This window comes from Cervus elaphus, chromosome 5, assembly GCF_910594005.1.
Source record: "Cervus elaphus chromosome 5, mCerEla1.1, whole genome shotgun sequence".
Lineage (NCBI taxonomy): Eukaryota > Metazoa > Chordata > Mammalia > Artiodactyla > Cervidae > Cervus > Cervus elaphus.
In genome coordinates, this window is record NC_057819.1 from 65,555,480 (window position 1) to 65,575,686 (window position 20,207).

The window sequence follows — 20,207 nt, forward strand, 5'->3', positions numbered from 1 at the left end:
GAATTTTGACGTGAGAGACATTCCAGGGATTTTCATTTGAGCTGCTTTCCACGGCTGGTATGTCCACCGTCCATGAGAGATATTCCAGGGATCTTCCTTTGAGCCGCTTTCCACGGCTGGTATGTCCACCGTCCATGAGAGACATTCCAGGGATCTTCCTTTGAGCTGCTTTCCACAGATGGTATGTCCACCGTCCACGGGGGTGTGTCTCGCACTCCCCCTCCAACACACAGGCTGAGGACACAGCCTCCGCTCTGCCCCTGAGCGCCTCACTCACAGCACATCTCAGTGGCCAGCTTCCCGATGGGAACATGATTCTGAGTCACGGATGTTATTATCCCAATTTCCTTTGTTTCTCCCTAGACTTTCTTGCTCTGTTACTGCTTCACTTCTCTCTCAATGTCTAAGTGCTCAGTTTCCTCTGTTACTAAATGCCTCCAGCAGAAGAGATTTAGAGCAGAAACAAAATTCTAGAGCAGTGCTGTCCAATGGAAATACAGATTGGACATAATTAAAAATTTTCTTATAGCCACAAATAAAAGGTAAAAAGAAACAGAAAAAATAATTTCACTAAAACATCCAGAGTACTGTCATCTCATGTAATCATAAAATTATTTTCTTATGCTGTCTTTGAAACTCAATGTGTATTTTAGACTTATAGCACCTCTTATTTCATATTTTAAGTTACATGGGTTGGCAGCTACTGTATTGGATAGCATAGTTTTAGGGGTTTTAAAGAAGAAAGATATATAGAAGGATATGACACTTAAGAATTTTGTAGAAGGGAACTTTTTAGTTCAATAAGAATTGCTCTAATAAATATAGGCCAACGTTTAATGATGTTCTTCTATTTAAAGCTTATAATTTTTTAAAAACTTTTAAGTCTGAGTGTCCTCTTCCTTTTGCTAGTCTCCTGCAGTGGCATCTATGATACCAATGATAGTACTATAAACAATGTGTCCCTGGAAAACTGCAGGGCCAAATGTGGCTTCCAGACACTGAGAACTTGACCGGGTTAATGCTACAAGTAAGTGCTTAGAGATACCAATATCTTAATTGGAGATACTTACCTGAAAAATAAATTGAATCCACACATTGTAAATATGATAGCCAAATAACCCACAACACCAAATGCATAGCTGAGCTTGTAGATTAGAAGAAACCATTTGTAAACCAATCTGTGGAGAGAGAAATGGGGAGAAGCACCAAACATGATATATTAGAAAATATTTTCTCTTTTTCAAATGTTGTTATAAGTCAGTCTTTAGTTTCTAAAATGCTATTCATTTTGCAATACACAGAACATGAATGTATCATGTCAGCTAAACTCCATGTAATCTAGAGTTTTAATATATAATCAACAAGCAATATATAGACAGTACTATCATGCACATGTGTTTCTATGCATATATGCATATATAAATTCATTGTGACTTACGTCCTCATATAAAGGTGACCTTCAGGACTGGTTATTCTACAGGGGGCCCTGTCTACCTTCCTCTCTTCCTTTTCTCATTTGGCCCTAGATTGGCTTACAGTGGTTTTTGGCAGGAGTCCCTTGGAGGCAAGCAAGAGATGGGAGATGTCCTCCCCGAGTCTCTCCCGTCCCGCTCCTGCTGCCCCGGCCCTCGGACGGCCTCTCACTGCCGCAGCCCCTGCTGCAGGCCTGGAGCAGAGCCCTGCAGACTTGCTTCCTGTGCTACATGGACGGACCCTGTGTGTGTCCCACACTCACCACGATGGCTTTAGGGCCTTTCCTTCCGCCCACAGGGTCCACATGGAGAAGTGAGTGGGTGGGGATGCAGGGCGAGGATGGAGCTGATCTGGAAGGAACCGTGGACCCTGTCTGCTTCCCTCATTCCAGGCAGTAAAAGCTCTTAGGAAAACCGCCGAAAGGCCGCATGGCTGCCTCCTGCCTGGGAGAGCCTGGGCCGGAGACGGGGTATGGCTCCACCCCTGATTCGGGGCAAAGGCCCCTTGGAAGACAGAGGGGTGGGAGGAGGGGGCCTGCGGGCCAGCCTTGGTGCCAAGGAGCAGAGGGGGTAAACCGCGGTCAGGCCCCCTGTTTGCCCTCAGCCCTTTCCCACCTCCTTCTCTGGACCCCCTCTCCTGCACGTCACCCCAAACTTCATTCAGAATCTCCCTCCGGAGACAGGGCCCCACGCTTCGCCTCTGACCCCTGGAGCCCTGTCCCCAAACCTCACCTTCCCTGGATTCCTCCCTGTTGGAGCCATTGCACCAAATGCTTATGTTCTATATTATTACTGGTGCGATGTTTCAGCATTATTTTATTTACTTATGAAAATTTTTATTGAAGTATAGTTGACTTATGATATTATATTACTTTCAGGTGTACAACATAATGATTTGATATTTCTATGTGTTACGAAATCACCACCACTGTGAATCTAGTTACCATCTATTACCATACAGTTATTATGATTTTATCAACCATACAGGCAGACCTAGCTTTATCACACTTTGCAAATACTGCATTATTATTATTAAATGGAAGGTTTGTGTTAACCCTTTGTGGAGCAAGTCTGTAGGCACCACTTTTTCCAGCAGCATTTACTCACTTTGTGTCTCTGTGTCCCATTTTGGTAATTCTTAGATTTCAGACTTTGGCGTTATGATCATATTTGTTTTGGTGACCTGTGATTAGTGATCTTTGGTGTTACTATTATAACTGTTTTGGGGCACCACACACCACACCCAGGGAATGTGGCAAACTTGACTATGAACGTTGTGTGTCCTGACTTCACCACTCTTGGTCTTTTGCCCACCTCTCTCCCACTTCTCAGGCCTCCCTATTCTCTGGGGGCACAGCAATATTGAAGTCAGGCCAGTTAATAATCCTATAGTGGCCCCATTGTTCAAGTGAAAGGAAGAGTTGCATCTCTCTCCCTTTAAATCAAAAGCTAGAAATGATTAAGCTTAGTGAGCAAGGCATGTCAAAAGCAGAAATTGGCTGAAAACATAGGCCTCTTGCATCAGTGAGCCAAGTTATGGATGTGAAGGAAAGTGCTTGAAGGAAATGAAAAGTGCTGCTCCAGTGAATACACAAATGAAAGTGAAACAGTTTTACTGCTGATATGGAGAAAGCTGTAGTGGTTTGGACAGAAGATCAAACCAGCCACAACATTCATTCTCTAAGCCAAAGCCTAATCCAGAGCAGGGCCCTAACTCTCTTCAATTCCCTGAAGGCTGAGAGGTGAGGAAGCTGCAGAAGAAAAGTTTGAAGCTAGCAGAAGTTGGTTCATGAGACATAAGGAAAGACCCTGTCTCCGTAACAAAAGTGCAAGGTGAAGCAGTCAGCGCTGATGTGGAAGCTGCAGAAAGTTGCCCAGAAGATCTAGCTAAGATAATTAACGATGGTGGCAGCAGGAAATCGGGGCTTCTCTAGTGGCTCTGTGGCAAAGAATCCACCTGCCAAGCAGGAGACAGGGGTTCAGTCCTTGGGTTGGGAACACCCCCTGGAGAAGGAAATGGGAATCCACTCCAGTATTCTTGTCTGGGAAATCCCATGGACAGAGGAGCCTGGTGGGCTACAGTCCATGGGGTCGCAAAGAGTCAGAAATGACTTAGTGACTAAACAACAGATTTTCAACATAGACAAAACAGCCTTCTATTGGAAGATGTCATCTAGGACTTTCATACTTAGAGAGGAGAAGACAATGCCTGGCTTCAAAACTTCAAATGACAGGCTGACTCTCTTGTTAGGGTCTAATGTGGCTGGTGACTTTCAGTAGAAGCCTAAGATTTGAATATCTTAGGGTCCTGAAGAATTATGCTTGGTCTACTCTGCTTTTGCTATATAAATGGAACAACAAAGCCTGGATGGCAGCTCATCTGTTTGCAGCATGGCTTACCGAATACTTACTAACCCTCAGGGAAAAAGATTCATAATACTGCTGCTCACTGACAGTGCCCCTGGTCATTCAAGGGCTCTGATGGAGATGTAAAATGAGATGAGTGCTTTTATGCCTGTAACACAACATCCATTCTTCAGCCCATGAATCAAGGACTGATTTTGAATTTCAATTCTTATTAGTTAAGAAGTACATTTCATAAGGCTACAGCTGTCATAAATAGTGATTCCTCTAATGGATCTGGGCAAAGTAAATAAAAAGCCTTCTGGGAAGGATTCACCATTCTAGATGCCATTAAGAACACTTGTGATTCATGGGAAGAGATCAGAATATCAACAATGACAGGGGTTTGGAAGAAGTTGATTCCATCCCTCATGAATGACTTGGAGGAATTTAAGCCTTTAGTGGAGGAAGGAGTTGCAGATGTGGTGGAAGTAGCAAGGCAGCAAGAATCCAAAGTGGAGCCTGAAGAATTGCTGCAGTCTCATGATAAAACAAATGAGGAGTTGCTTCTTATGGATAAGTAAAGGAAGTGGTTTATTGGGATGGAATCTACTCCTGGTGAAGATGCTGTGAAGATTGTTGGAATAACAAAGGGTTTAGAATATTACATAAACTTAGTTGCTAAAGAAACAGCAGGGTGTGAGAAGACTGACTCCACTTTTGAAAGGAGTTCTATGTGGGTAAAATGCTATCAAACAGCACCACAGGCTACAGAGAAATCGTTCATGATAGAAAGAGTCAATCGATGCAGCAGACTTCACTGTCTTATTTGAAGAAATTGCCACAGCCACCCCGACATTCAGTGACCACCAATCTGATCAGTCAGCAGCCACCAACTTGGAGGCAAGACCTTCCACCAGAAATAAGATTACAACTCCTTGAAGGCTCAGGTGATGGCTAGCATTTTTTAACAATAGATATTTTAAAATAAAGAAATGTACATCATTTCTTGGATATAATTCTGTCACACACTTAACAGGCTACAGTGTAGTATAAACATACATAGTATAAACTTTTATATGTACTGGGAAACCAAACAACTTGTGACTTGCTCTGTTGTGATAGTCACTTTATTACAGTGGTCTGGAACCTGACCCAAAAGGTATGCCTATATATTACATCCCTGAAACTTCCTTTTTTTGTAACTTGATGTTTGTGCTTCTTAATCCCTTTCACCTATTTCATTCCCCCACTCCCTTCCCCTGTGGCAACACCTGTTTTGTTCTCTGTATCTCTGACTCTGTTTCTATTCATTTGTTTGTCTTTTTTTTTATATTCCACTTGCAAGTAGTGTATGATATTTGTCTTTGTCTGACTTCTAAACTTAGCATAACCTTCTAGGTCCATCCATGTCCTCAAGATATGCAAACTTTGGTTCTTTTAATGGCTGAGTAATATTCCATTTTATATATATACCCCATCTTCTTTATCCATTAATCTATTAAGGAACACCTAGGCTGCTTCCATATTTTGGCTATTGTAAATAATGCTGCAATGAACAGGGGGGTGCACACATGTTTTTAAGTTGGTGTTTTACCCAAGCCATACCCTAAAGAAGAACTGCTAGATGGTAAGGTAATTGTATTTGAACACTGTTTTTCATTGTTTTTGTTGTTGCTGTTTTTTAGGAATCTCCATTCTGTTTTCCACAGTGGCTCCAACAATTTACAGTCCCATCCGCAGGGCACAAAGGCTCCCTTTTCTTCACATTCTTGCCAGCACTAATTATTTCTTGTCTTTTTGATAACCACAATTCTGACAGATGTGAGATAATATTTCATTGTGGTTTTGATTTCCATGTGATTTGATTTCCCCGGATGACTGATGAGCATCCTTCATGTGCCTGTTGGCCGTTTGTATGCCTTCTTTGGGAAAATGAGGACCTTCAGGTCCTTGGCCCATTTTTACAATGAATTGTTTGGTTTTTTAATATAGAGTTGTATGAGTTCTTCATATATTTGGAGATAAACCCCTTATTGAACATATCATTTTCAAATATCTTCTCCCATTCAGTCGGTTATATTTTCATTTTTGTTGATGGTTTCTACTGCCATGTAAAAACTTTTTAGCTTGATGTGGTCCCATTTGTTTATTTTTGCTTTTGTTGCCCTTGCCTGAGAAGACAGATCAAAAAATATTGCACAGACTGATGCCAAAGAGTGTCCTGACTATGTTTTCTCCTGGGATTTTTATGGTTTCAGGTCTAAAACTTAAGCCGTCAATCCATTTTGAGTTTATTTTTGTATATAGTGTAAGAAAATGGTGTAGTTTCATTCTTTTATATGTAGCTGTCTGGTTTTTCCAACACCATTTACCAAAGAGACTGTCTTTTCTTCACTGTATTTTCTTGCCTCCTTTATTGTAGATTAATTGATCACATTAGTGTGGGTTTATTTCTGCACTCTCTATTTCATTGATCTAAATGTCTGTTTCTGCCAGTACCATACTGTTTTGATTACTATAGTTTTGTAGTATGGTTTGAAATCAGAGAGTGTGATACCTTCAGCTCTGTTCTTTCTCAAGACTTTTTTAGCTGTCTGGAGTCTTTTGTGGTTCCATACAAATTTTAGAACTATTTGTGAAAAATGCCATTGGTATTTTAATAGGGATTGCATTGAATCTGTGGGTTGCCTTGGCTAGTATCGATTTTTAACCATATAAATACTTCCAGTTCATAAGACTGGTATATTTTTCTATTTATTTGTGTCATCTTCGACTTATTTTATCATTGTCTTAGAATTTTCTAAGTACAGGTCTTTTACTTCCTTAGGTAGGTTATTCCTAGATATTTTATTCTTTTTGATGCTATGATAAATGGGACTGTTTCCTTAATTTCTATGTTTCATAGTTCATTGTTAGTGTATAGAAATGCAACATGTTTCTTTGTATTCATTTTATATCCTGCAACTTCACCAAATTTATTAATGACTTCTAGTAGTTTTCCAGTGGCATCTTTATAATTTTCTATTTATAGTACTATGTCATCTGCAAACAGTGGCAGTTTTACTTCTTCATTTCCAATATAGATCCCTTTTATTTCTTTTTCTTCTCTGATTGCTATGGCTAGGACTTCCAAAACCAAACTGTATAAAAATGATGAGAGTGTGTATCCTTGCCTTGTTCTGATCTTAGAAGATAATTGTTCAGTTTTTCACTGTTGAATATGAGGTTAACTGTGGGTTTGTCATAGTGTTTATTATGTTGAGGCATGTTCCCCCATGCCCACTTTGTTGAGAATTTTTATCATAAATGGATGTAAATTTTGTCAAGTGCTTTTTTCTGAACCCATTCAGATGATCATGTGATTTTTATCATTTGTTTAGTTAATGTTATCATGTTGATTGATTTGTGGATGTTGAACTGTCCTTGCATTCCTGGAGTAAATCCCACTTGATCATCTTGTATGATTTTTTTCAATGTATTGTTGAATTGATTCCTAATATTTTTTAAGGATATTTGCATCTATGATCATCAGGGATACTGACCTGTAATTTTCTTTTCTTGTAGTGTTTTTGTTTGGTTTTGGTATCAGGGTAATACTAGCTTTATAGATTGAGTTTGAGAGTGTTCCCTTCTCTCTCTCTTTTTTTAAAAATAATTTGAGAAGTTTAACACTTCTTTAAATGTTTGGTAGAATTCCCTGTGAAGCCATTTTGTCCTGGATTTTTGTTTGTTGGAAGTTTTTTGAATACTGATTCAATTTCATTACTAGTAATTGGTCTATTCAGATTCTCTATTTTATGTTGATTCAGTCTTGGAAGACTATATGTTTCTAGCTATTTATCCATTTCTTCTAGGTTGTCTAATTTGTTGGCATGTAATTGTTTGTAGTAGTCTCTTATGACTGTATGTTTATGGTTGTAATTTCTCCTGTTTCATTTCTGATTTTATTTGGGCCCTCTCTTTTTCTTAATGAGACTGGCTAAAGATTCATCAATTTTGTCTCTTTTCAAAGAAACAGCTTTTGGTTTTGTTGATCTCTTCTATCTTTAAAAGTCTCTATTGCATTCATTTTCACTTTGCTTTTTATTATTTCCATTCTTCTACTAACTTTTGGCTTTGTCTGTTCTTCTTTTTTCTGGTTCCTTTAGATTTAAATTTGTTTATTTGAGATTTTTCTTGTTTCTTGAGGTACACCTGTATTGCTATAAACTTTCCTCTTAAAACTGATTTGCTGCATCCCATAAGTTTTGGACCTTTGTGTTTCCATTTTCATTTGTCCTGTGGTGTTTTTTGATTTCCTTTTTTTTTTTTTATTGCTTTGTTGACCCATTGGTTGTTTAGTAGCACATTGTTTAGTATCTATATGTTTGCATTTTTTCCAGATTTCTTCCTGTAGTTGATTTCTACTTCTATACATATTACGATTAGAAAAGGTACTTGACATGATGTTGATATTCTTAATTTATTGACACTTGTTTGACATATGGTCTAGCATGTTATCTATCCTGGAGAATGTTCCATGTGCACTTGAAAAGAATGTGTATTCTGCAGTTTTTGGATGCAATGTTGCATATACATCTATTAAGTTTATCTGATCTAATCATTTAAGGCCCATATTTCCTGATTGATTTTCTATCTGGGTGATCTATCTATTGATATAAATGAAATATTAAAGTCTCCTGCTAATACAGTATTGCTGTCAATCTCTCCCTTTATGTCTGTTAATATGTGCTATATGTATTTAGGTGCTCCTATCTTAGGTGCATAAATATTGCCAAATATTATATTCTTTTCTTGGACTGACCCCTTTATTATTTTGTAGTCTTTTTCTTTTGTTTTAGTCTTTGTTTTAAAGTCTACCATTTCTGATGTAAATATTGCTCTCCTAGCTTTCTTTCAGTTTCCACTTAGAAGGAACATATTTTCCATCTTTTCACTTTCAGTCTCCGTGTATTTTTGGATCTGATGTGTGTCTCTTGAAGCTAGCATATAGATGGGTTTGAGTTTTTAATCCATTCGGTCACCCTATGTCCTCTGATTAAGTATTTAGTCTATTTACATTTAAAGTTCTCATATATATGCTTACTGCCATTTTGTTAATTGTTTTTTGGTCGTTTTTATAGTTCCTTTCTCCTTCTTTTATTCTCTTCCCTTACAGTTTAGTGACTTTCTTCAGTGTTTGCTTAGAGTTCTTTTCACTTTATTTTTTTGGTATATCTGTTGTGGGTTTTTGGTTTGTGGTTCATGAGTTTCATATATATGGACCTGTGTGTATATATATATATATATATACACACACACATATTATATATATATACACACAGGGATTTGTTTTGAACTGATGGTCACTTATTTGAATGTATTCTAAAAGTATTACGTTCCTACTCCTCTCCAGCCCATGTTTTATGGGTTTGACATCATATTTTATATCTTTTTGCTTTGTGTATCCCTTAACTACTTATTGTAGTTATAATTTATTTTACAGATTTTGTCCTTTCATCTTCATATTGGTGGTTGACCCACTGCCTTCACCAGTGGATTTACCTTTACCAGTGAGTTTTTTCCTTTCATATATTTTCTTATTTCTAGTTATGGCTAGTTGTTTTCCACTTACAGAAAACCCTTCAACATTTCTTGTGAGGCTGGTTTAGTGGTGATGACTCTTAGTTTTAGCTAATCTGGAAACCTCTTTATTTCTCCTTTGATTCTGAAGGAGAAATTACCTTTGTTGGGAAGAGTATTCGTTTGCAACTTAAAAAAAAAAATTCTTTTAGCACTTTAAATATATCCTGACACTCTCTTTTGGCTTGTAAAGTTTCTGCTGAAAAATCAGTTTATAGCTTTAGAGGGGTTCCCTGGCATGTCATTCATTTTTCCTTGTTGTCTTCCAAATTTTGTCATCGTCTCTAACTTTTGCCATTTTAACTCTGGTTTGTGTTGGTGTGGATCACATGCTTCGGGTTCATCATGCTTTGGATTCTCTGTGCTTCCTGGACCTCTATGTGTTTCCTTTCCCTGGCTTAGGGAATTTTTCTTCAAAGAAGTTTTCTGTCATTTTCTTTCTCTCTTCTCCTTCTCAGACTCCCAAAATGTGAATGTTAGTATACTTGAGCTTGTCCCAGAGGCCCCTTAATGTATCCTCATTTTTAAAAATTCTTTTTGTTGTTGTTCTGATTCAATGACTTCTACTGTCTTCCAGTCACTGATCCATTCTCCTGTATCATCTAATCTGCTGTTGATTGCCTCTAGTGTATTTTTTGTTTCAGTTATCATATCCTTCAGCTCTGATTGGTTCTTTTATGTTTTCTAACTATTTGTTGAAGTTCTCACTGTGTTAATCCATTTTTCTCCTGAGATTTGTGAGCATCTTTATGACCATCACTGAGATCTTTATCAGATAAATTGCTTACCTCTGTTTCATTATTTTTTTTTTTCCTGGAGTTTTATTTTGTTCTGTTCTTTTGAAAAAAATTCCTTTGTCTCCTCTTATTTGACTTTTTGTGTTTATTTCTGTGAATCAGGTATAACAACTCCCCTGCAGTCTTATAGGCGTGGCTTTGTGTACTAGATTGCTTTGTGGACTGTGTTTTCCAGGCAACCTGGCAAGCTGGCTTGGACTGGAGTTGGCATGGGCTGGGGATTTCCCAGGGTGTGCCTGGAGCCAGGGTTATTTTAAAAGACGCTGTGCTTCACTGAGTCCCAGTTAAAAGGGATCTTAAGAAACATTATGATTTAAACGAGGATTTGTGACCTTGTCTGAGAAATGACTTGTTATTTACATTATTTCTATGGTGAAATGCTTTCTCTGCTTCAAGCAATTGACATACCACCATTATCTAGACAGCATTTTCTATAGGTGTAATCCTGTCCCATTAGGGGATCAGCAATGGGGAGTCACCTGGAGCAGGAAACTCCCAGGGGCTGCAGAAGGTGTCTCAAATGACGGTGAGGTTGTGTCGTCTATAAAAGGGCAGAGAGGACTTTTGGGGTCTTTCTGCCACAGTGACTCCTTGGGCTACTGGTCCTTATGACGTAGTGCTGAGCACTGTGGAACACTGGTTAGTGCATGAGATAAAGGCAGAAGTTAATGCTGCCAAAAATGGCGATGCTGGGAAAAGTGGCTGCTCTAAGAGGACCTTCCCTCCACCTGCACAGTACCGTTAGCACCAGAGTGGGCTTCCTTCAACTCCCCACATATTCTCTGCCTTGAGGATCTCTGCTCAAGGTTGTGCCAGCATTAGAGGTGTGTCTGCTTACTAACCGAACTGCAGGGTTTCTCTATGCAAAGCAGCTGGTTACCATAATTAAGCCGCAACATGTTCTTGGGGCAGGGGCTTTGCACTCCAATAGTCTGTGGCTTGATTCTGGGCTCCCTGGCTTACTGCCTACGGGACCGTGGCCCCCTGCCTAGCTTTTCTTCCTACAATTTCTTCGTTTATAAAGTGGGGGAGGGGGACAGGTAACACCAGCTCCTAAAGCCATCCTAAAGATTATGGGAAAAAATGTAGTAACATTTAAACGAACTGACATGTTAAACGTTCAATATGTCATATCATTGTAATAGAAGTGTTATGTTTTCCAAACCTATCCTTCCCTGCCCCCATTCAAGTCTTCCTGTTTGTTGGCAGTATGAGTTTGTAGAGCCCAGAACTCCCTTGCTATTCAAATTACACTGGAAACAGATATGCCAGATTAGAAACTGTGTTCGTGTCAGAGCAGCCTCCACAAAGGGAAGCTTGGCTTTGGGCTGGAATTGATGTGATCGGTCCCAGCTCTTTGTGGCTGGCCTGTGGCCTGTTTTTGAGCCTGAATATTGCTTGACAGAAACCTGACTGTAGTAGAGAGGAAACCCACTTCCCTTCCTCTGTTCTCTCTCCCACAGAGAGAACTCTGTGGAGAGGCATACTCTGGGAGAGGAATAACCAGTTTTTAAACTGCACCGGTACGAGAGATCCCTCTCGGGTTTGCCCTCTGCACCATGCGAACCTGCTCTGACCAGCTTTCCTCACTTGCCATGCAGCCCGCCACTCCCAAATGGAACACAGTGAGACTCACCTATAACGTGAGGAGTAAGCAAGCACCCAAAGACCCATACGGCCCTTTCTCAGACCCGGAACTTCTCTGTCAAGATTGCTTTTCTGGAAGGAACAGAGCCCTCATATGATACCCCCGTTGTCTCCTAGGATGTTAGTAGAGCATCTTGGCTCTCAGACTGTGCCAAGGCGAGGAGCTGAAGGGCAGGAAGAAGTTGGAGGAGGAGCAGCGGAGGGCATGGGGCTCTGGCCATCTGAGGTATAGGAGCAATGAAGCACCATGAGCAGCATTTGGGTATTTTAGGCATTGGAGTTCCTCTTCACCAGCAGAGAAATAACTGTGTGTAGCTCAGGCAATTCATTAAACAGTAGAAAAATGAAGCATTCTCATTGAAACAGAATGTGAATTGCATTCAGGAGATGAAAACTAGTACATTTAAATTCATCCAAAATGTAGATCTCTTTCACAAGCCTTAAACAATTTATAAAATGTATAGCATTTTGTAAGAAGGAGAAAGGGTACTGTATGTCCATTTACTGCTGGGTAAGCCAGGCCCTACAAAGGCTGTGTAAAACCCTAAACTGGCCAGCTTAGAAGGTTTCTTAAATCACCCTAAAGCTGTTCCTGAAGTGGGGTTAAACTAAAATGCTCATAAACCTGGAATTCATTTACTTGAATGTCAGCTTTCATCATTACATTTATTTATCTGGTTTCTCTCACTGAATATATTTTCCTTTCTCCAAAGCAGAAGTAAAAGTTGATATCTGCCTCCCCCACTTCTCTAGAGAATTACAAATGAGCATGCGAATGGCTAAATAATCATAACAATGTTTCATGGATACTTCTGATTTATTCTCCAACACAGATCAAAATCTGACATTGTCTTTTTACCACTGAACACTACACATTTTCTCTTTATCTCATCAGTTTTATCTGAATTGGATTCAGATCTTCTCTATAGAACACAGACAGCAAGAACAAACTTGTGGACACATTATGAGATTATGAGATTATAAACACTTTGGAAAGATTAGTGAATGATCCGATGGAATTATATACATTTCAAGAGGTTGGCAGTGGTAACTAAAGTGGGCGTTGGAATATTAAAGCCTCATTTGTTATGTGAGTAATAGCTTGTCTGTTGCTTATGATTTATCAGATGTGAAATACGTACATAGTTGTTAGAAGTGCAAACTTCTAACTCTTATTTTATGATAAAATGTCTGTGTCCTAACTTAGCATAGAACCCTATAAAATGCTGAGGTAAAAATCAACATGCAAATAGTGCTCTAGAAAATTTAAACAATGGTTTCACTTCTCTTCCTCCTGGCCTTCACTAGCTATTGTCTAAAACAGTAAGATTTACAGGCATGTCTGAATCCCCATTAAATATGAATGTGAACGCACAGCAGTAGAGCAAGTCTCCAAACAGTTTTGCAACAAAGGGTCAAAGAGGTGTAACACCCTACTCCCCATCAGGAAAAAGGAAATCAAATATACTTTCTCATGGTTGAACTGAAGGGTGTGCTGGGGAAGGAATGAACGGAATACATACCGTGGTGTTCTCCCTGAGAGGGGTTTTCGGGTGGCTCTGAAGAGGATGTAGCTGGTAATAACTGAGAACATTCCCCACATAGACAGAAATCGCCACCAGTAAAGTTTTATCGTGAAATACAAAGGGACAACCCACATCTGCAACAGGGTCACCAGCTGTCAGAAAGATGAACAGAAAGTCTCCTTCAATGACTGAGGGTCAGGCAGCATGTCTACTATTGACGATTCAGAAGCTACTCTGGGTTAGGGGTTGGGGGAGCCAACTTCACCACCCTGCCTGGGACATGGCGCCCGGTCACCACCCCACTGCAAGCTGTTCTGTACATGCAAAGCCCTGAAGGACACAGTTATTTGAACATTCAGATGGGAAATAATCCAAAATATCCATCTTCCATCACCTCCTGCAGATATTTCAGATGAGAGGAACTTTAGGCTGCATCAGCTCTGCGATGTTGGACAAAAGATTGCACTTCAGCTGTAAAGTTGGGGACCACAATGCCTGCTTTCCTGTGCTGACTCAAAGTGAGAGTGTTAGTCGCTTCGTCGTGTCTGACTCTGTGACTCCGTGGACTGTAGTCCAGCAGGCTCCTCTGTCCATGGTATTTCCCAAGCAAAATTACCGGAGTGGGCTGCCATTCCCTTCTCCAGGGGATCTTCCTGACCCAGGAATCGAACCTGGGGCTCCCGCATTGCAGGAAGATTCTCTACTTTCTGAGCCACCAGGGTGGGATGCAAATGATATCACAGCGGTAAGGGCTTGGGAAACATGCTGGGCTGCAGGGAGCAGGGGCTATAGTTGCTCTCACGGCACAGATACACATGCACGGTGATGGCAAGGGAGGAGGTGGTGTCAGGGCACGTCCCGTCTGTCCCAGAGCGCTCTGTGGGGCTAACCCTCGCATCCTGACTGTGCGGTGACCTTGCCTCTGATGACTGGGCCTGTAAACCACCGTTTGCTTCTTGTCTTTTTTCTTCATTACTGGTGCCCTTTCCAGGTGGTCCCAGGTGGGAATCAAACTCTTTCCTGTCCCTTCTGTGTCACCCCCTTGTGGCCTGTACCGCTGACCTGAGTCCCAGCAGCCTTCAGAAGGTCCCTCAAGTTGACTGGCCTCAGCTCCGCATGGCAGGAAGCAGGACAGACTGAACTGATGGGCTGTGGGTCAATGATTGCATACAGCTACCACAGTGACACTTTTACTCTACAGATCAGGCCTAATGCCAGCTACTCACCTCCTGGTAAAAAGCAGATTGGTCGGGGAAGGGAAAGGCTACCCACTGCAGTATTCTGGCCTGGAGAATTCCATGGACGAAGCCCATGGGGTCGCAAAGAGTCAGACACGACTGAGCGACTTTCACTTTCACTTTTTTCACTGGAACAGTAGCAATAACCCTTGGTCTTTTATGTTTTAGAATATGTGACTAACTGCCTATATTTGCTCAGCATTAATATATGAGGTGGACGGCAAAGGTGGTTGTCTCACGTGTGGAGTTAAATTGGTAATACTCTGTTCAGGGAGATTCTGAGCCTGGGTCCTGTCTGATCAATTGATCACGCCTGCCAGTGATGTGGAAAGAGTCATCAGAGCATGCATGTCACACGTCTGTCATCTGAGTATAAACAAGACTTATGTTGTTAGTTTCTTCATCTTTGTGATTAAAAATAGGCGGCTTAGAAAGAAGTTTCTGGGTATACTTTTGGGTCCTTTAATAAGAATTTCGTTACAATAACCTCAAGGTCAATAATCAGAATTATTTGATAGAACTTCAAGATGTAAATGAACTGCAGCCTTTCTTCTTTCCATGTCAAATAAGAAGACATTTTCCAGGCTTTTTATTCTTTTTAATTCTTCTTAAATGGGCTGGATCTGAAGTCTTCTTAGAGTTGCTCTAAATTTTCTTTCAAATACACACAAGACGGCAGAGTAGAAGGACGTGAGCTCATCTTCTCCTGTGAGAACTCAAAAATTGCAACTCGCTGCTGAACAACCACTGACAGGAAAATTTTAGATCCTTTCTTTGGATCCCACCGAAAAAAGATACACCACATCCAAGGGTAAAGGAGAAACCCCAGCAAGATGGTAGGAGTGGCAAAATCGTGTTTAGAATCAAAACCCCATACCGGCCAGAGATGCTCAGAGGGCTCAAACAAAACCTGGTGCACACCAGGACCCAGAGACCCCACAGAGACTGATCTGCTCAGTCTCTGGCTGAGGAGGCCTTACCAATAGCTGAGAAAAGAAGGGAAGCAAAAGGCAAAGGAGAAAAGGAAAGATATATCCATCTGAATGCAGAGTTCCAAAGAATAGCAAGGAGAGATAAGAAATCTTTCCTAAGTAATCAATAAGAAATAGAGGAAGACAATAGGATGGGAAAGACTAGAGATCTCTTCAAGAAAATTAGGGATACCAAGGGAATATCTCATGCAAAGATGGGCACAATAAAGGACAGAAATGGTATGGACCTAATTGAAGAAGATGATATTAATTAAGAAGAGGTGGCAAGAATAAACAGAAGATCTTCATGGCCCAGATAACAATGATGGTGTGATCACTCACCTAGAGCCAGACATCCTGGAGTGCAAAATCAAGTGGGCCTTAGGAAGCATCACTACAAACAAAGCTAGTGGAGGTGATGGAATTCCAGCTGAACTATTTCAAATCCTAAAATATGATGCTGTTAAAGTGCTGCACTCAATATGCCAGCAAATTTGGAAAACTCAGTAGTGGCCACAGGGCTGGAAAATGTGTTTTCATTCCAATCTTACAGAAAGGCAATACCAAAGAATGTTCAAACTACTGCACAATTGCACTCATTTCACATGCTAGCAAACTAATGCTCAAAATTCTCCAAGCTAGGCTTCAACAGTACATGAACCAAGAACTTCCAGATGTTCAAGCTCGATTTAAAAAAGGCAGAGGAACCAGAGATCCAATTGCCAGTTAGCAATAGAAAAAGCAAGAGAATTTCAGAAAAACATCTTCTGCTTTATTGACTATGCCAAAGCCTTTGACTGTGTGGATCACAACAAACTGTGGAAAATTCTTCAAGACATAGGAATACCAGACTACCTTACCTGCCTCCTGAGAAATATGTATGCAGGTCAAGAAGCAATAGTTAGAACCAGACATGGAACAACAGACTGGTTCCAAATTGAGAAAGGAATAGGACAGGAATGTATATTGTCACCCTGCTTATTCAACTTATACACAGAGACTGGACTGGTTAGCGCTGAAGAACTGATGCTTTTGAACTGTGGCGTTGGAGAAAATTCTTGAGAGTCCCTTGGACTGTAAGGTGATCCAACCAGTCAATCCTAAAGGAAATCAGTCCTGAATATTCATTGGAAGGATTGATGCTGAAGTTGAAACTCCAATACTTTGGCCAGTTGATGTGAAGAACTGATTCCTTAGAAAAGACCCTGATGCTGGGAAAGATTGAAGGTAGGAGGAGAAGGGGACAACAGAGGATGAGCTGGTTGGATGGCATCACAAACTCTGAGCAAGCTCTGAGAGTTGGTGATGGACAGGGATGCCTGGCGTGCTGCGGTCCTGAGTCGTAAAGAGTCAGACACGACTGAGCAACTGAACTGAACTGAAATCGTCTTTCAGAGAACACTACAATTGTTATTATACATATGAATTTGAGAGGAAGCCATGGCAACCCACTCCAGTATTCCTGCATGGAGAATCCCCATGGACAGCGGCAGCTTAGTGGGCTACAATCCATGGGGTTGCAGGGTCAGACACGACTGAGTAAGTAAGCACAGCACAACATAGCATATGCATTTGAACAAAAATATACATGGTGAAGGGCTTTCCTGGTGGCTCAGATGGTAAAGCGTCTGCCTGTAACGCAGAAGACCCGGTTCGATCCCTGGGTTGGGAAGATCCCCTGGAGAAGGAAGTGGCAACCCACTCTAGTACTCTTGACTGGAAAATCCTATGGATGGAGGAGCCTGGTAGGCTACAGTCCATGGGGTCGCAAAAAGTTGGACATGACTGAGCGACTTCACTTTACGTTGCTTTTTTTATACATGGAGAAAATCTGAAGTAACTGTTTGGAGAGTTCAGGAAAAGATATCTTACAACATACTTTTTTTTTGTTTATCAGGCAATACTTTCAAGGAAGAGTAAATATTCATTACTTCTGCCTAAATTAACCAGATCATTGCTTTCATTTTCCATCCTATTTTGTAGGTATGGTCAAAGCTAATGAATGAGTTTGCACCTTTATTTGTGAAACTGAGATAAATATGTATATGTGTATCCAAACAGGTAAAACAAGTTTTACTGAAGGAAGCAGAATAGTTTTCATGAGGGCCAGAAACCACATGCTAGGTAACCAGGACCTAAGATGTTTCATTTAGCACTCAGCATCAACAACTTTTAAGATTTTTATGTGGACCATTTTAAAAGTCTTTCTTGTGTTTGTTACAGTATTGCTTCTGTTTTATATTTTGGTTTTTTGAATGAGGTCTGTGGGATCTTAGCTTCCAACCAAGGATTGAAACCACACCCCCTGAATTGGAAACGGAACTCTTAGCCACTGGATTGCCAGGGAAGTCTCTGACTCTACTATTGATAATGACAGTGTGCAGTCCCTCAAAAAAGTCTCCTCAGTATTTAGGTCATTCATTTCTTATAACTGATCACCAAGATTGTTATCTATGATAAATTATAGCCTCTGGCTTTTTAAAGTTCATTATTCTGGTATTAAAGAAGGAAATGGACATGAACCCCATCTTTCAAAATCTGATCATCTGTCACTTGCATTTTTCATCTTTTTGCTTTAAGTTATGATTCACTTTTACATTTACCCTGTGAAATGCTGAATTTTTTAAAAAATGAATAAGATTCAGTTCATTTTAATTTAGAGAAACTCTCATGCTTCTACATTTTATACTTTAGATTATAAGTAAAAATTTATAAAACTAATCCATTTCCTCTAATCAGTGGTGCTATGTTCTAACTATAGTTTGAAGCAATGACTAGATTATATTTTTATAAAGCTAATTCTTTCCCTGTAGAGCTATAAGTTCGACCCATTTCTAGAAGATGCCAAATTTCTCTTACTTGATGCCTGGATTTAATGAACAATAAATAACAATGCTCAATTTATAGACATGCTACTTTTAAAAAATAGGCCTTGGAGATGAGAAATAAAAGGAAAGTAAAAAATCATTATGATGTATTATGTATGCAAATATTAATTTCTTGACTATCTTTAAAGTGGAATACTCAGAGTCATGTTTTCTCAACATGCAAGGGGAAAGGTCAGAAGTTTGCATTATGAATTCAGTAACTGCATGAGAAGTCATTTTGAAATGATGGCCACATTTCAAAGCAATTTAAAAGATTATTTATCAATTTCCAGAAGAGTTAGAACTGCTCATTTTTAATAGTAACTGCCACATGTGAAATGTAGGAATGTTGTGCCTCATAAGTAAGCACATGAAATATGTGAAACTGAGGCGCGTACATGCAGAGGAGGAAGCCTGGCAGCTGGGACACATTAATAATGCCAGAGGGGTCAGCATCTGGGCATGTGTGGATAAAACACATCTGCATTCCTGGCGAAGGGCAGGACCCAGATCCCATGCATCTGGATCACATCACCCTGCCTTCCCCGCCCACCCATCATGGCAGGAGGAACTTCCTGACTAAGATGCTGCTGAAAGGTACCATGTTTGTTATTGTAGCCACGCACATAATGAAAATGAAAAGAGCTGCTAATTGTGTCAAAACAAAGGAATCTTCTCATTTGTCTAGTTGTACAGAATGTTGAATGAGTCACACAATATGAAAGGAGAGAAAAAAAGGAAAGTTATGTGATGCTCTTTGCACTGCAAATCCCAAACTATCTGCAACCATTTGTACATGTGTCTGTATGTGTTTATATGGGTGGGGCTGGATGCAGAGCAGAGGCATGCTCAAAGGGAAGGTGAAAATTATCATGATGCCGGGAAATACTGCTGCTACCAGTTCAAACAAGTAAAAGTATGGAATCCTGGCATAGGAAGGGCTCTCAGAAATTCACTAGGTCCATATTTCTATCTTCAAGTCAGTTGACTTGATTTTGCTGTTTAAACTCTTAAAGGCGATTCTGCAGATGCATACATACATACATACATATATATATAGCGCTACTGGTAAAGAACATGACTGCCAATGCAGGAGATATAAGAGACACAGGTTCAATCCCTGGGTCAGGAAGATCCCTGGAGGAGGGCACAGCAACCCACTTCAGTGTTCTTGCCTGGAGAATCCTATGGACAGAGGAGCCTGGCGGGCTACAGTCCATGGGGTCTCAAAGAGTCAGACACGACTGAAGTGACTTAGCACACATGCAAATGCAACTATGGATATATTAGTGTCTTGTCTCATTTTAAAAAGATTCAAACATAATACTTTATTGGTACAATAATATGTTCTAATGTTTCACAGCTATTATTAATAGGCAGTATGTTTGATTTAAATAGAGCAAATTTTCAGTCTGTGGCAAAGTATTTGCCTGTGTATTGAGGCAAGTTAACGATATGTTTGAAGACAAAATTCTGTGTATTTAGTCATCAGGCTTTCTACTGATTTGAAGAGCAGTAGAAAAATTCTTTTTTGATGCCCCACCCTCATTTCTTACAGATATGAAAATTAGGATACATAAAAGAAGGTGGTGAGGGTGTTGTTGAATGAAACTTTATTTTTTTATATTGAAATAAATTGCTTTTATTAACAGTGTAGAGAAAGATGAATACTTCTGAAAATGCATACATAAATTTAAATGTATTTTCAAAACATCAAATAT

At 40.1% G+C, this 20,207-nt stretch overlaps 2 protein-coding genes across 5 annotated transcripts in view; one reads left to right on the top strand and one right to left on the bottom strand.

The window, feature by feature from the left end:
• The window catches only part of TLR2 (toll like receptor 2), a 136,162-nt gene that overhangs the window by 27,109 nt on the left and 88,846 nt on the right, over nt 1-20,207 (top strand). The window lies entirely within an intron of this gene.
• Nucleotides 1-20,207, bottom strand: part of RNF175 (ring finger protein 175) — a 60,869-nt gene that overhangs the window by 13,253 nt on the left and 27,409 nt on the right. For all 4 annotated transcript variants that reach the window (XM_043902656.1, XM_043902655.1, XM_043902654.1 and 1 more), the window contains 2 exons: nt 13,408-13,562; nt 1,071-1,178 (listed from right to left, as the gene is read on the bottom strand). In XM_043902656.1, coding sequence (XP_043758591.1) covers nt 1,071-1,178; nt 13,408-13,562 — 263 coding nt within the window. The remainder of the gene's footprint in view (nt 1-1,070; nt 1,179-13,407; nt 13,563-20,207) is intronic.